A 16,451-nucleotide genomic window follows, 5' to 3' on the forward strand; every position below is an offset into this window, starting at 1 on the left:
GCAGTGGAAAACAACAACAAACTTCCACAAAGTAAACAAAAATTTCATAAAAGTTTGACTGCAATTGGAATCTTCACCAATGATCATAAACTCAATTTCTTTTCCTTAAACTGGAAAACTTCTCCTTTTTTAATGCTGGAAAACCTAACAACTTATGACTAACCGTTTCTCAATGTTAGGGAGATCTTTTTGACATAATATTAGGTCAACTAGGAAGAATTAAGACCAGCTGACGTACTTATAAATAACTTGCAAACAAAACCAAAATTACTGTGTATCTCTAAGAGACTTGGCTCAGAGACGATAACGCTGTTGAAGTGTAAAAAAAGCAGCATACTGTACCGCAGAAGTTATCAACAGATATCAAAAGGAGGAAGTCTCGCAATTTATGTGGAGAAAGACTGCAGCTCGGAAATTATAAGCACTGAGCAAACAAATTGCGGAAATGCTTGTTAGAGTTCAGGAGGCGGAAATTATCTTGAAATTTCTCTTGGTATACCAACCTCCAAATACAAAACTGTCAGTATTCATAGAAGAGTTTGAAAAACTACTTGAGGTAACGATCAAATATCAACTTGAAGGGATATTCAATTGTCTGCGGAGATATTAATCTTGACACAAAAACTGAGACAGTCAAAGCTGTCAGTCATCAAGAACTCATCAAATTTACGGATAACACCAGTTCAATACTAGTCCAAAAAGAGTGACACCAGATTCCTCAAAATGCATTCCAACACAAGAAAATCGACAATCCTATCAGACAAAGAGAAATGATGCAAAATCAAAACTACCCAAGTCCAAGGAAAAAAAACTAAAATACAAAATTGGACAGAAACCGTGCAATTAAACCAATTTTTAGATTCCACAACGAGTTTTGTTTCAACGATATTGAGGTAAAAAAAAATAACTGTACACAAATTGAATGATTTCTTTGCAAAATTGGAACCCAAGAAAGCAGCAAATACTTTCAAATATCTATTCGTTTTTGTGGTCACACAATTAGTCATATTTTTTTAGTGTCAGCTACACCTGAAGAAGTGATGAATATGATAAAAACTTAACCAAATAAAACGTCAGCTGGTCATGACATCATCGGCTATATAGTGCAAAATTTCAGGTCCAGTTCTGGCTAAACCACTATCTGCTATTTTTAACCAGCGAATTGACGAGGACACATTTCCTAATTTTTGGAATCGGGAAGAGTAGTTGGGATACCTAAAATAGGAGAAACTTCTGTGCCAGAAACCAATCGACCAATAAGTTTACTCAGCACATTTAGCAAAACTTTTGAGAAACTAATACACAAAAGAATGTTAAGTTTTATAAAGAAGCAAGACACTCCAACCCGAATGAATTCGGATTGCAACCAAATTTGAGTTGCAATAACGCCGTCAAAAAACTGACAGAAGAAATCCGGAAAACAATGGAGAACAAAAGTTCTGGACATATATGCTTGTTGATCTGAAAAAGATTTTGACAAAGCAGATCATCGCATACTCCTCAAAAAACTTGAATTTTGAGGATTTGTCTCATTGAAAACTATCTGAGTGACAGAAAACAATATGTATTCTGGAATAACTCAATATCAGCGCAAAAGTCAACGTATGGAGTACCACCAGGCTCATTTCTGGGGCCCCTTTGTTTCTTTTGTACATCAATAATCTGCTTAATTCCGCAACGGATTGCAAAATTGTTTTTTATGCTGTTGATACTAGTTTTTTTTGCTCTGGATAAAAATCTGGAGAACTCTTAGAGAAAAATGTAATAGATGTACCGCAATGGCTATCCTTAAATAAACTCACCCTGAATACAAGCAAATGTGAAATTGTTGGCTTTGGTGCCACAACTGATACAACAAATGGCCTCAGTTCTTTCAAAAGAAAAGGTTCATGCAATATCTTGGAATACATCTTGATAAAGCTTTCAAAATTAGATACTATATCAGCTAGGTTAGAAGAAAGTTTACACGTTTTTGTGGAATGGTTTATAAGTACGAAACCTTTTTATCCCGCAAGCACATTCTCATGTTCTACAAAGCATATGCAAAGTCCATCATCAACATCGGCATGCTAAACTATGGCTGTACTTAGAGATCATATCTACAAGATATTTTATTATTCAAAAACGAATAGTGACGGCGATATTCTTCATAAAAAGTTCAAGTCTGTATCACCAACTTTCCTTAAAAACAAGATTTTTTCAATATTCGAACTACACGCTTCAGCGGTTTTCTGTGAGTTATTCAAAAGAATAGGATACAGTAGCTATGACAAGATTGTTTATCCAACTGCCCAAGTTTGCAGTAGAATAAGTACTAGAAGAGCATCACAATGACTCTTAAACCCACCACAAAATCGGACAAAAAACATGAAAAATCTATTAAAAAATTAAGTTAATAAAGGCTTTTAACGTACTGCATTCTATAAGAATTCAGCCAGGATACCTAAAAATTTAACAAAACCGGCTTTCAAAATTATTTGCAAAAGCTTCAACGAAACAGACGTGTTTGATAGCGCATAAATTATTGATCATTTTTGCCATTGAGAAACGGCTCGATTTAAAAGTTTTCAATGTTAGGGATTCATTTGGGAAACCACTCGAAGAGAAATGTTTTTCTCATTGGTTGTCCTGGTTGGATTAATGTTTACTGTTTTTAAAATACGTCAGTTTGTATACCAGTTACTAACCATCCAACTAATATTAATTCATTCAAAAGCCTGCTGGTTAGCTTAAGATTTACATATCCATTAAGATTTGAGGGCGGGGGGGGGGGCAGAATATATCGTAAGATACAATACAACACGCCGAGAATGGTACCTCGTGCTCTCTGTCTGGATCGGGGAAGTATGAAGCTCCCCCACTCAAACCTCCACCGGAAGTGACGGGTTGGTGGTCCGGGTTGACAGCGCCTCTCTGGCCGGCTGCTGTTGGTTTAGCATTGTTGGCAGCTAGGAACTCGTTGTACTCACGGTTGCGCTCTATTTCTCTCGCCTTCTGCATAAACAAACATTTGTCAGATTTGTTGAAAATTCCGAAATTAATCAGAAAGTTGAATTGGAAATTGAGTTTTGTACCCGTTAATTGTACTGACTGTAGCATCATCATTCTACAACGTATTCATAATTTCAGCATCATCGTAAAAATCAGTTTTCCATGAAGGGTCGGGAAAAAATTTTTGTTCACGGTAAAAAAGAAAGTTCAAAGAATCCTTTGCAACAACAGCCTGTATTTTTATCTGAGCTGTCGCCAACGGCCACAAAGGAGCGCTAAATTGATTCAAAATGAACGTTTTATAATCATTCCCTATTAAAGAAATCGACAAAAACCAGACAATAATTAAACGCTCTAATTATTTGTTGTTCAGGCTATCTTTCATAGCGAGCAAAATGTTTACGACGACAGCATACACTGGCACCTCCCCATTTGAAAAAAGATCCCAACTCCATTCTTCTATTGACCCGACCCTTTATGAAATGGGAGTTAGGAACTTTATACCACCAGCCTTACTTCTTCCTGTTACGCCAATTTTGGCCGCTGTACATCTTTTGCGGAGAATATGTGATACCATTTAAAAGCTTCTGAGAAAGCAAAACGGTTCATGACGAGACATTTTCAATTTTCTTTTGCTCTGCTGTAGCTTTTGAGTTTGAAATTTCAAAACCTTTTTTAACTTTTTCACGTTTCGAAAAAGTTCAGACATCTTAAATTAAGTACAAAACAGATTTTTAAAAATGTACGTTTAAGATTGCAAACATATTTACCAACAACGACCAAGGAATAATTCAGAAAAAAAATCAGTAATTGCAAATCAGGGAGAAACATTTCAAATAATAACTGGTGAACCTAGTTTCTATTCAAGGTCTGTAGTTTAAAACCAACAACTGATGTTGGTGATTTATCGGAAGCTTCTTAGCTTGTATACATTTATATACAAGTTTAATTGGTGGCCGATTGAAGTGAATGGAAAACAGAGCAAAGTCAGCGATTAGGATTTGCAAAATTCTTACCCTTTCAATTGAGGTGTCTCTCAGGGGAAGGCCAACCTCCCCGCCCGTCTGCAGTGGGTCAGATTGAGGCTTCTTGTAGTGCTGTCGATCCTAAAACACACCGTCAACTAAACACACTAAATAAAGTTCAGGTAAATTTACATAACTAAATATACATAACTCAAGTTAAGGTTATGTTTAAGTAAACGTTACCTCACCTTTACCTTTACAACAGTTTACCTTGACTCCGTTAAGGTAAATTTATATCTGAACTTCATTCAGTGTATTCCCCCGTCCCCGGAAAACCAGTGCATCTTTATCTGTTTCTTATTGGCTCCACAAACACCAAGTAAACCATTTAAAAAAAGGAACATTGTTAATTTCCTCTGGTACACATAAGTATAAAAAGCAAATGGAAAAAGAGGCAATGTAAAGTTAAGAATATAACATTATGTAAAATTATAAAATCATTAAATTACTTAATTAAAAATTTGATCTTACATTATTAAAAAAACGGCCTAAAATGCGAGCATAAAATGTTCTCACAATTTTATATGTACATCGTGAAGATTAAAAATTAAAATTAAAATCTAATGCTCTCAATGTCATCTTTTATATCTGTTACTTTTGGGTCCTTCAAAAATTCTTTCCAAAAATATTCTTTAAGTTCTTTTTTTAAGGAAGCCTTCGATGTTGTTTTCAGTCTAATATTAGAAGGCAGACTATTATAAATTGGAATGGCTTGTGCAATAAAAGAATCAGTTAAAAACTTATTGTTCTTTCTTATATCGAACGGTACTTTTTTTGACCTGTCATGTTGTTTTATTCTCATGGTAGAGAGAGGTTCAATTTTATATGCTGGAAGATCGTTGCTGAGTAAGCGAATAAAATATTTTGAGCAACGATATTTCAAGAGAAAAGAAACTGGTAGTATTTTGTTGCGTAGTTTGAGATCTGTAGACCGATCGTATTTTCTCCTATTAAAAATGGATTTTATTCCCCAATTCAATTGTTTTTCTAAAGTTGTGAGTAATGACTTTTGCAACCCTATTAGAATTAGCGCGGAATAATGTAGATGACTTATTACTATTGCATTAAGTAATAAGACTTTCGTTTTCTCTGGTGAACTTTTACTTAGTGTATTCAAAACTTTTATTCCAGAAGCCATTCTCTGAAGAATCTTTTTCACTTCTCCATCAAATTTTAGTTTGCTGTCTATAATTACGCCAAGATACTTCACACTATTTGATTCTGCTATTCTTTCATTGTCAACATTCAGAACAGTATTTGTTAACCTCTTCCTGGTGCTGAACACAATATATTCTGTTTATTGTTTGTTCACTACTAACTGGGACTTTGCAAAAAAATCAATACTTTTTGAGATGTTATGTTCAAGTTTTGTTTTTGCCAATATTTCATCAGTGTCGGATGTAAAGAGAAAAGTATCGTCTGCGTACTGGACAACCGTGCAATCCTCTTCAACAATCTTTGCTAAATCGTTGACGTAAATGTTAAATAATAGAGGTCCTAAAATAGTACCTTGTTGAACTCCCCTCTTCAAATTTATCCAGTCCGATTCAATTCCATTCAGAACAACTCTTTGCGTTCTTTTACTCAAATAATTCTCTATTAAAATGGTAGCATGTTCATCGAAACCTATATTTTCAAGTCTCCGTAACAATATTTTGTGGTTTATAGAATCAAAAGCCTTTGAAAGATCTAAAAACGTCCCTGTAACAGTTTTTTTCTTGAGTTCTAATCTTATTTGTTCTGTCGATTTCAGGATAGCATCAATTGTTGAAATTTGTTTTCTATAACCAAATTGACTGGCCGACAATAATTGCTCCCTTTCTAGGAAACTTGTGATTTGTGAACTGAACGCCTTTTCAAAAAATTTTGACAAAGCAGAAGTGACAGAAATAGGTCTATAACAGAGTGGGTCTTCGGGATTCCCTTTTTTGAAGAGTGGAGTTAAACAAGCTTTTTTAAGATCTTCTGGAAATTTTCCTTCTGTAATGAATTGATTAATGAGATAACATAGTGGTTCCGCTAGCGCTGCTTTAGCATCTTTTATTGCCCAAGCTGGTATTTTTGAAGGACCGACTGGTTTACTTGTATTCAATGAATCTATGAGCACATTTGTTTCCTTGGTTGTTATATATCGGAAATTGAAACACTTTCTCGGAGCAGTTTTAGGAGGAATGTTGTTAGTTTGTTGCAAGCCAATGAACTCTCCTAGAGTCGAAAATCTGTAATTTAGAAGATTTGCGATTTCCATGGGCTTTGTTATCTTATCACCAAAACTGTTTAATAAAGATTGAATGCTTGCTTGAGTCTTTTCTTTATTACGAAGATCTTGAATGAATTTCCATCTGGCTTTTTCACTGTTTAACTCCATAAAACTTGAAAGAAGTTGTTTTTCTTTTTGACGGATTAAATCGTTTTTAGTTTCATCTTCGCTAATTCTTGAAAACTGTCTTTTTGTTTCCTCACATAACCATTTTTCTTGAAGCAAGAATTTTGTTTTATCTGTTCTAATATAACAGGCTTTAATTGGAGCATGTAGTGCTAATGCTCTTTCAATAATTCTTTGAAATTCTAATAACATCATATCTCCTGTCACTGCACCGTAAAAGTGTCTCCAGTCTGAATTTTCAATAAAATTTTGGAATGCTATGGCTGAATAGTTTTTTTATCAAAAAAGTTTTTCTTTGTTGTTTTTGATTTTAGCATCACAGATTTAAGAACTGTGATTGTTGCAAAATGATCAGTTTTCAAAATCGTATCCGCAACTATGCCAGTTTCGTAATCGTCTGTTATGATATAATCGATAAGTGTTGAAGAAGAGGTAGTCATTCTTGTAGCTGTATTATTATTCGTTGGTTTAAGATCATATGGAGAAATTACAGATTGCAGCAGACTTCTGTCGCGCTTTGCAAAATAGTTTAAGTTGTAGTCTCCAGCAAGTATGACAGATTTTCCTTCAGCCATAGCAAGATCAATTCCCAGGACCAATTTTTCCAAAAACATCTTAACAAGTTTTTTTTCAGGACAGTATGATGAATTCAAAACGCATTTCTTTTTTTGTATGCACAACTCAACCCATAAACTTTCAAAATTTGTATCCGGGAAGCAGTTGAGATCATCGCGGAGACGAGGTTTTAATGATTTCGGAATGTACATGATAATACCACCACCTTTTGTTTTTGTTGTTTGGATGCGATCTTTTCGAAAACAGTCAAAGTTTTGCTTATCTACATGCCAAAATTCTTCCGGATGACTTTGTGACAACCATGTTTCACTAAACGCATATATGCAGTTGTAACCAATGTCTTGAATGAGTTCTTTCAACAGCAGATGTTTTCCTGCTAAACTTCTGGCGTTTTGATGCAGAATTTTTATTCTGGAATCACATAATTTTATTTTTTTCATCATAAGTGCATATGGTAAAACTGGTCCAGGGTTTATTTCGATAATACCACTTTTTAGTAGAAGATACCATATAACAACCAAGAAAAAGGAAAGGTTGAATTTGGATTTTAAAGCACATTGTTTGAGGTTACAGATTGCTTTGAATGAAGGTATTCGAGATGCATAAGGAAAACTGTAACAAAAACATTCTGAAATACTATCGGAGGATATGAGTAGTTTACATAGTATAAATATGAGTCGAATACCTGCCATTTTTGGTTATATCTGATTATAAATCATTACACGTTGCAAAATAGCTTAAAAACAGCAGAAACTGCAGCTAAAGTCCATTTGTATAACGATATGTTTGTCTCCATGGTTTGTAAGTGTTAGCCCTACTCACGTATGCGCTTTGAGAATATTGCAAAGGTTGTAAACAAACAAGATTACAAGAAGTTAAAAGAAAATGACTTAAAACTGCATTTTTAATGAACGGAATTCCCTGCTGAAAATTAAAATGTATGTCATCGTAAAAGAGAGCATTGTAATTTGCCATTTGACTCAACATGTTGCACACAGGAAGTATTTTGATTTTTTCAGTGTTTTCTTGTGTAATATACTCTCGCAGTTTTTCATTGAATTCGTAAATTTTGCTGTTTGTCTGTTCGTTTTTCGGCATTTTTTTAAGGGAGGCACTTCCATCAATACTAATGTTTCTGGGCTGAACTTTTCCTTTAATGCAGAGACAAGATCTTTGTAATCTAAGAATAATGTTTCTAAATGATCACTTTTTTGTTTTAGAATAGCATTGGTCCCATCCTGTAAAATGACTGTTTTCATCTTTTTTTGATCGTAACCCTGTAATAATTGCAGTTTTTCCTTTGTCGTCGAGCCTGGGTAAGCATGTATACTGCAGTCCTGATGAAATGTCCGATCTCTTGCCAGGTGTTTGATGATACTACTACCAATTAAAAAATTTTCTGTTTTTTCCTCGATCTTTAATGTTTCAAACTTTTGAATAAAAACGTCATTTTTTGCACTCGTGTTAATCTTTGGTGTTATAATAGCTGAAGTAGTTGTTACCTGTGCCGATTTTTTAAGGAATTCACTCACGGTTACCACATGCTCGGCGATGAGATTGTCCTTCTCTTCTAATTTTTGATAAAGTTCGCAATAAACTTTATAAAGATCCGCTTTTGAATAACTATTAAACTTTTCTGCAGTCATCATCATGATTGGAATATATTACAGGAGGAAATTTACAGGAGTAATGTAAAATTATTGATATTTACAATTAGAACTTTGTTGCAGAATCTGTTGCTTAAAAAGAACTATTGTGCTAACGTTTAAAACTAGCAATGCATAAGAAAGTGTTTAAAAAATGAAGGTCAAGAAGCAACTGTACAGAATGAAAGAAGCAACTCCCCAACTCCCCTGCAAATTGAGTAATAACCTCCCAATACTATTTTTATTAGCATAAAATTTTTATACCACCTTGTAAACCATACCTTAGTTAGGAGCGCAATCAATTAGGACTAATTAACAAATATTGTTGGGCTATTTCATCTTAACAAAATGCACGCAATTAAATTACGTAGACAGGCTTATATTACTATACGGTTAACAAAATTAAATTAAAATGTCTGGCAAACTGATGAGTGCTTTCTGTGTTAACATTGGACTGACCTTTGCAAGAAAGTTGCGCGTGTCGACCTTTCGCTCTTCTTGGTAGAGTCGCTTTTTGTTTTCATAATCACCCAGCGCAAGTCTCCCCTCTGAATAATCTACAACAACAAACAATCGTCATTAAAAGACACAATCAATAAAATCAACACACCCAAGCTCAACTTTCAAAAACGATCAAAAACTGTCTTGAAAGGAACTAGATTAATGGCTTCAGTTGCGGATCGCGCAACTAGTACAAGAGCAAGCAACAGCTACTGGCTTTTTATTGAGGAGAGAAAGTTATGTCGGGTAAGAACCAAAAAGATTGATTTTATTTAATTTGATTGATTTTAAATCTCTTTGACAGTCAAGTGGGGGGTTATTTCCGTGGGGTATTTTTCCTTGGGGGTTTCTTTCCGTGGTTTTTTTTTTCCGAAACCGGTTATTGTTGTCATCCCCGACTAACGCTACATAATAAATAACGGCTGATGCAGTCGAAATCATCACAGAAAAGAACAATTCAGATCTGGGACAGCGTTTCACATGTTTTTCCCTCCTTGTCAGCACATTGTATGCCCTGTCCAGTCTGACACTCAGCCAGACTTACTTTGGACTGACTTTTGACAACCAAGGATGACCTTTTGATGCGAAGACATAAGAAAACAATGAGCTTCAAACTTACATCAAAAAGTACAGCATGACATGCACTTAAACCGTTCGGCGCAATTCGGCGCGCTCAACCGGCAGAGATTCCCATGTTACGTCAGAAAGTGAATGACAAACTCTAAATAACAGCGAAACCCTATACGGCTCAGAGTGGTCAAGCTGATCAGAGATAAGCCAATTCGATCATACTGAAAACATAACTGCAAGTAACAGCTGAAAAATTTCCAGTACTATGTACCGGTTCCTGGACAGTTCGATTGCAACTGATTAACGAAACACAAACTACCGATAGAACTTACAATTGAAGTATTCAGAATAAAGTTAAAATTAAAATTCATCAAGTGTAAATCTTAACTTTTACATCATCGCAAAATAATCTTATGGACGTTGATTGTCCATAAGATAAGGAACTATTTTAGTTCCAAGCCACCAGATTTTTTTGTGAGCATGGAACTGACAACCAGCCTTGCTGTCTTACAGCCAAATTTGGCCAATCGAAATCTTTTTTAGAGATTCAAGACTGGTACTACCAAAAAAAACTCATGAAAAACTGAATCAAACCTTTTAGGGACATTTTTAGTATGAATGCTTGAATTTTTATTCTCACGAAATGAAACCGATAAGTCACTTAAATTCTCCTTTTAATTTAGTCTGTCAGGCTTTTGTACCATTCTTAGACAAGTAGGATGGAAAATTTAAATCGGAGAGAAGAACGAAAGTTGAGAATCCAAATATTTCATTAGTTTAAAAAAACTGCAGAAGGCATGTTTCAGTGAGAAAAAATTGAGAAGTGAATTAATTTAATTACATCGGGATTTGCAATATAAATGGGACTTGATTAACAGATGAACAGCCACTGCAATCATTTGCGAAAAGAAAAAAATACCCATCTAAGCACGCTACTAAAAGAGACCAACAATGTTTTTTGAATAATTTCACATTGATTCTTAACACCTCTCAAATATTACTGTTTAACTACAATACAGCGATAATTAAAGTACGTTAACACGGCTAGAAGCTGAACGAAGAAAGCAGTCCAAAGAAAGCTCATTAGTCAGCAGCAACTACAAAAAGGTAAAAATTTTGAGAATGGCGAACATTCAAACGAGAAAACAAGCGGAGAAGAAGATAAAAACGAACAGTAAGAGAAACCGAAGTGCCTTCGCTTCTCGGTCTATCAACTCAACAACTATTTTACTTGAAACTGGTAAAAAAAAACAAAAGTAACAACAGGCTCGCATAGTGTAAAAACTTCCTGAACAAATCAGTTTTAACTGGAATTTTACCTGATTAATCTGCTGCAAATCCATATACAGAAAATTTTTGCCTGATTTTTCATCAATTTTGCTAATGTTTTTAGGCTTCAAAAATAAAGGAGAGAGTAGCTGAAATGTTTGAAACGATTCTATTGGGCAGAAATTCCGTCAAATTTTTAAAACTCTGAATTCACTCGAACTCATTCAATTATTTGCATCATTATGAAATTCTTAAACTATTTGGAACAATCAAGTTATCTTAACAGCCTACATGCGATAGCAAGGCCATTTTTGGTCTCATCGTTAATTTTTGCAAGGAAAAAACTTCAGATCGCATTTTGGCGATTTTAAACTTTTTTCTTATCCCAAATGCAATCAAGTCTGTTTTCAAGTTGAGTTTCAATAAATGAGAAATTCCATTTATGTTCAAATGAGGTCCAACAAATAAATAATTAATTTTCTGAGTAAACTCATGGTTCCTTTTCCTCCGGCAAACTGCTTTCGTATATTTTAAATCAACTCTCGAGTTTTGCTAGCATTTGTTGTTTATAGTCTTACGACTGAGTCTAATCACAGGTCTGATTCACTTTCTATGGAGATAATAAAGAGACTATCTAAAGATTAGTTAATGGTTTTCCGCTGATATAACTCGATAATTATCCAAAATTCGTCGATTAATGATGATATATTGACTTCTTTCTCAATTTAGCTATTTCATAACAATGGGACAATTATTCGTTTCAATGGACGAGCAACAATATCAGGACTAGCTTTCGCTTAATCTAGAATTTTTTAAATCCTTAAATTTTTCGAATTGTATTTGGGCGCTATCCTTATTTAAAAATATATTTTTTCTTTTTTTGTTTTTCATGTTCAATAGTGACTAGAATGATCTGAAATCAAAACCCGGCCATTGACAAACCAAAGTTTCACGCAAATCAAATGAAGGCCAACGAACATGCGTTAAAATTTCATTGAAAAGCGTATGGTTTTATTTTGTTTCAACACTGTGTTTGCGTAATAAGGTGTGTGGAAGTTTGAGTTCTGCCTGAATTCGCTATTATTTCTCAGTCCTTTCACTTAATCTCACTAACGGCAGGTTCAAATGGGCTTCTTACCAGTTACAAATTAATCTATTTAGTATTTTATAGTTGAAAGTTTATTTTTGTTATGACTTTATTAAAGATTTTGTTTAAAAAAAGGATGGTTTTGAGATTTGCCACTTTTTATCTTATTTCTATCACCTGGACGCGTAGGATCAACAAAGACGGAGGTCAAATCATCCTCTTTCATCTGAATTGAAATTTTGTACTCTTCACTGTTTTATCTTTTGAATATTGGTCTTTGGCTTTTCTTAACTTCATGCCTGATGATTGGACGATTGCTGTTTTTGAGTAAGTTTTTTTTTCCTCTACTCACATTATCACATTAATGAAACATTAATGAAAAATCAAATATCACATTAAGGAAGTTGAAATAAGGTGTAATTGATTATATCTAATAATTTCAGTAGGCTATTTAAACGGCTTACACACCGTTTTCTAGCATAATCTATATTTTTTTTTAATTTTTACCGGTAGCTGTTTTTCTAGTCATCTGATAATGACAAGGCGCATCGGTTTTCCCGGTGGACACAAATATGAGGCTATTTAATGGATTTTCAGTTGAAAGCTAATGGTCTTTATGAATTTGAATCTTTTTGTTTCTTGTGTCTTTGTGATTTTTTGTATCTTTCATTGTCGTTAATGGCAGTTGCCATGGGCCCTCTAATGAGGCATTGAATTTGTTTAGTGCTATGAGTGGTTGGATTCTTTTTCGCCAATTTTTTCGATCATTTTCGAATAATTTATTAAGGAATTTCTTTACTCTATTTTCTCAAAACCTGACCTGTATAAATATATATAGAACAAAACATTCATGTCAGCTTGTTACAAAAATATCCCCCAAATGTCATGCGCTTCATTTTGATTAAAAAAATTGTTTCCGATATTTTGTTGAAGCCTTCGGGCGTTGATAGAAAATAAAAAAAAACTAATGACCAATATTTGATTTCTAAATCAAATCAATATTTGCGAGCCTTTACTTAATTGATATACTCTGAATAATAGTAGCAGTAGTAGTAACTGTTAGGACTTAATTGTGTTCATTTGTTTCAGATCATCTGCAAATGACTACTAACCAACTGAAATCAGTTTCTGTAAATCAGATTCACAAACAAGAATGCGATCTTTTAGTTAAAGGGTCGAAGGACGAAGGATGTAGGACGTCCAACCGAGACTTCAAAGTTGAAAAAAGAAGAGCAGAAAGATCACTACAGAATTTGGCTACCAAACTACTCGACTTACAAACTGATTAGCAAAATACGACATTTTAATACCACAGCGGGTCTCAAGAACCGATTAATAAGTTTCATGTGGAAATTTGTCAACGAACGAATAGACGAACAAAACGCCAGCACTTGTAGAAATACCAGTATAATGATTTTAGGATCTTTTCCGTTTGTGTCCCACCCACTACGTTATGCGCCCCAATTTAGAAAGCACGTGCCATTACACAGAAAATCATTATGTTAAAATATGGCACGTGCGTCTGGGGGGTGCAAATACTATGCGCCCACTAACCTGGGGGCACAAACGGAAAAGATCCCTTTTTCTATAACGCCAGAAATCGATTTTTTCAGGTTAAATTTTTGCTAATTTAAGAGTACAAAATTCCGACCTAATATAAGTTGTTTAAAAACATTAGCCTAATCTAATAAATCTACATTCAAGACTTGAAGTGTTTCAAAATGCGCAAGTGATTTTTGACAACAGCTGATCAATAAAAGTTTCAATTCCCGAATGATACTATCAAAAAGGTAATTTTACACCGAGTTTACAAATGTTATATAACTTTTCTGGAACAAATATATTTCTGATCAAGACATGAATCTTGATAGAGCCGAACCTAAAAAAACTTGTTTCATTCTTTAATAAAAGATTTGTCGTAATTAAAATCGAAACACTTATCTTTCAAGGGGGCAGCTTTTTAACGTCCAACAGCCAACTAATGGTCACGATAATGTCACCTATATCCAACAAGTATTAGGGTGCACCTTAAATATTTTTTATAAATGTCGCAGTATATTGAATAAATTTCAAGGACATTTAAGGATTACAATGGGCCACAAATTTTAGAATTTTTAATTGTTTTTAGCATTTTTGAAGTTTCATTGATTGCTTAGGAGAGAGTGAGAGAGACCTCCCAAAAAAGAATTCAGCTAGTCGGCAAAGGAAACTTAAAAGCTTTCAAGATTCTTCACCCACCATTAAACCTGAAGTTTTAACCGCAATCTCATTGAGATACCAGGTGACAAAAATCAATGCGAAAATTTAGAATATAGTTGGTAGATGAGACATTTATGATTATTCTGTAAATCTTATTGCATTGTATGTTATCAAAATTTCCTTTTCTTACTTAGAATGTTCATTCACTTCATAGAATTTTCTCACTTAAGGACTTATCAGTACAATGCCATAATAATAAAAAACAGGGCAACTTGATGCACAACAGCTGAGCTAAACATAATTTCCTGTTATTGTTCCGATCCACTTTAGTGGGAGAGGAACGATATAATCAAGTGGATTTTTTCGTTCAGTCAATTTTGGTCGATGAATATAATCATCGTAGAGTTGTGAGCGGTATCAATAGAAAGCCTGCCCAGCGTAGAACATGGAATTAAAAGATTTTTACGATTTTCGCGTATTACAGGGAGTTACCGAGGTTCAAATTTTTGCGAAAAGGAGACGATATTCCGTTGTTTTTATTCACATTTTCCCGTTTTGTGACCAATTTCTTTTTCAATTTTGATAAAACATGTTAAAATTGTTAACGGTAAGGTTGTTGAGTTGATCTTTAAAGATAGATTAGGGTTGCTGAATTAATCGACGGAGATTTTTGGATAGATTTACGCTAAATTTCTTTAAAATGTTTAAACCCACTTTCTTTAAATTTGCCAGAAGTAGATACCTTAAAACTGCAATCATATTCTGTGTAAGCTCAAAAAGAGAGCTAGTTTTACTCCCACTGGCTTTAAGAGTACAAACGGAAAAAACGGCTTTAAGGGGGCACAAACGAAAAAGATCGTGATTTTATCGTGACGACTGGGACAAATCCCTGCAGAATAGCGAATCCAAAACAACAACAATACCGACAACAATTGGCAATTAACGCCTTCGAAATACTAACGTTTGTTAGATTGGGCAAAGATCGGAACAGACCCTATATTTCATTGGGAGCTGCAATTAACGGTAGCTTCAATTTTGTTAACTAAAACTTCAGAACATTAATGCTTTTGAGATGCTTCGAGATTTTGTTTGTAATGCGAGATCTCATTAATTCCTCCTGATATGCACACCTATCGATTTCAGCAGTTTCCCTTAAAAAGTGATTCAATGGTTCAAATCATAAAGATGACCGATCATTGACTGACTATTGATAGGTTCTCAGCACAGAAAATCAATACCAACCATTAATCGCAACTTGAGGTCTTTCCTGAGTGTTCACAGTCACATCATTATCAGCAACAAGTGGAACTTTCTGAGGAAGCTGGAAATCCTGAAAAACAATTATAATATAAAAACACATAAAATTTCTGTTCAATTTGATTCCCAACCCTAAGTATAGCAGCCTCAATTGGTAATTATCATAGAAGGGCTGGAGAAAAGAGAAAGAGTTAATATTTTCAGAATAAAAAATTATATTTTGGCTCACAACTTTCTTGATAACTAACAGATAACCAAAGCTATTTGCTGTTTATAGAACAAATCGATGTTTTTGTTTTTCAAATGGAAATTGTCTCCATCATGGTACCAATTTACTTTTCCGCATATGCAGGCTAAAATTATAGAAGGCTAATATAATCCATAAAACTTGATTTCATCAAAAAAAACTCCGCCTCAAGTTTGCATAAATCTACGAACTTACAGAAGCCTGAGGCGACTTAATTCCGTGTGATCTTCTTGCTTGAGCTAATTTTGCCTTCTGAGCCTGGATGAACTCCTCCAAGTCATCGGCCATTCAGGCCAAAAGTAAGAGAAGGGGATGTATCAGTAATACGATCTAATTCTTAGAATAACGATAAAATTTGATTTTAAATCTTGAGTCATCTTTTAATTCGTATCATGGCGGTAATGTTGAAATACACAATCTCACAAACTGAAAACATCTTAAAAAATTTTATATAAAAAAATTTATAAAAATGAAAAGATATCAGGAACTTTACTGCATAGAACTGTTTAGACACGGCTTGAAACATGATCCAAAATTATTAGGAATTGAATTTGAACAAAATCCTAGATCTAAAAACTTTCGAAATTGAAGACAATAGAACGAAACATAACATGAACAAAGGAAAAAGGTAGTTTTATTTGTATTGAAGTAACTTAACTGCACAATAATTGTTGTATGGAAAGTTGTTGCCAATGGA

At 34.2% G+C, this 16,451-nt stretch overlaps 1 protein-coding gene across 1 annotated transcript in view; it reads right to left on the reverse strand.

Moving 5' to 3' along the window:
• The window catches only part of LOC142344307 (uncharacterized), a 106,958-nt gene extending 90,800 nt beyond the window's left edge, over positions 1–16,158 (reverse strand). Inside the window, exons 1-5 of the mRNA XM_075395895.1 lie at positions 15,950–16,158; positions 15,493–15,580; positions 9,084–9,181; positions 4,008–4,097; positions 2,818–2,994 (exon numbers count right to left, since the gene is read on the reverse strand). Coding sequence (XP_075252010.1) covers positions 2,818–2,994; positions 4,008–4,097; positions 9,084–9,181; positions 15,493–15,580; positions 15,950–16,042 — 546 coding nt within the window. The 5' untranslated portion in view covers positions 16,043–16,158. The remainder of the gene's footprint in view (positions 1–2,817; positions 2,995–4,007; positions 4,098–9,083; positions 9,182–15,492; positions 15,581–15,949) is intronic.
• Positions 16,159–16,451: the final 293 nt, after the last annotated feature.

Source organism: Convolutriloba macropyga, chromosome 8 (genome assembly GCF_964194025.1).
Source record: "Convolutriloba macropyga chromosome 8, txConMacr16.3, whole genome shotgun sequence".
NCBI lineage: Eukaryota > Metazoa > Xenacoelomorpha > Acoela > Convolutidae > Convolutriloba > Convolutriloba macropyga.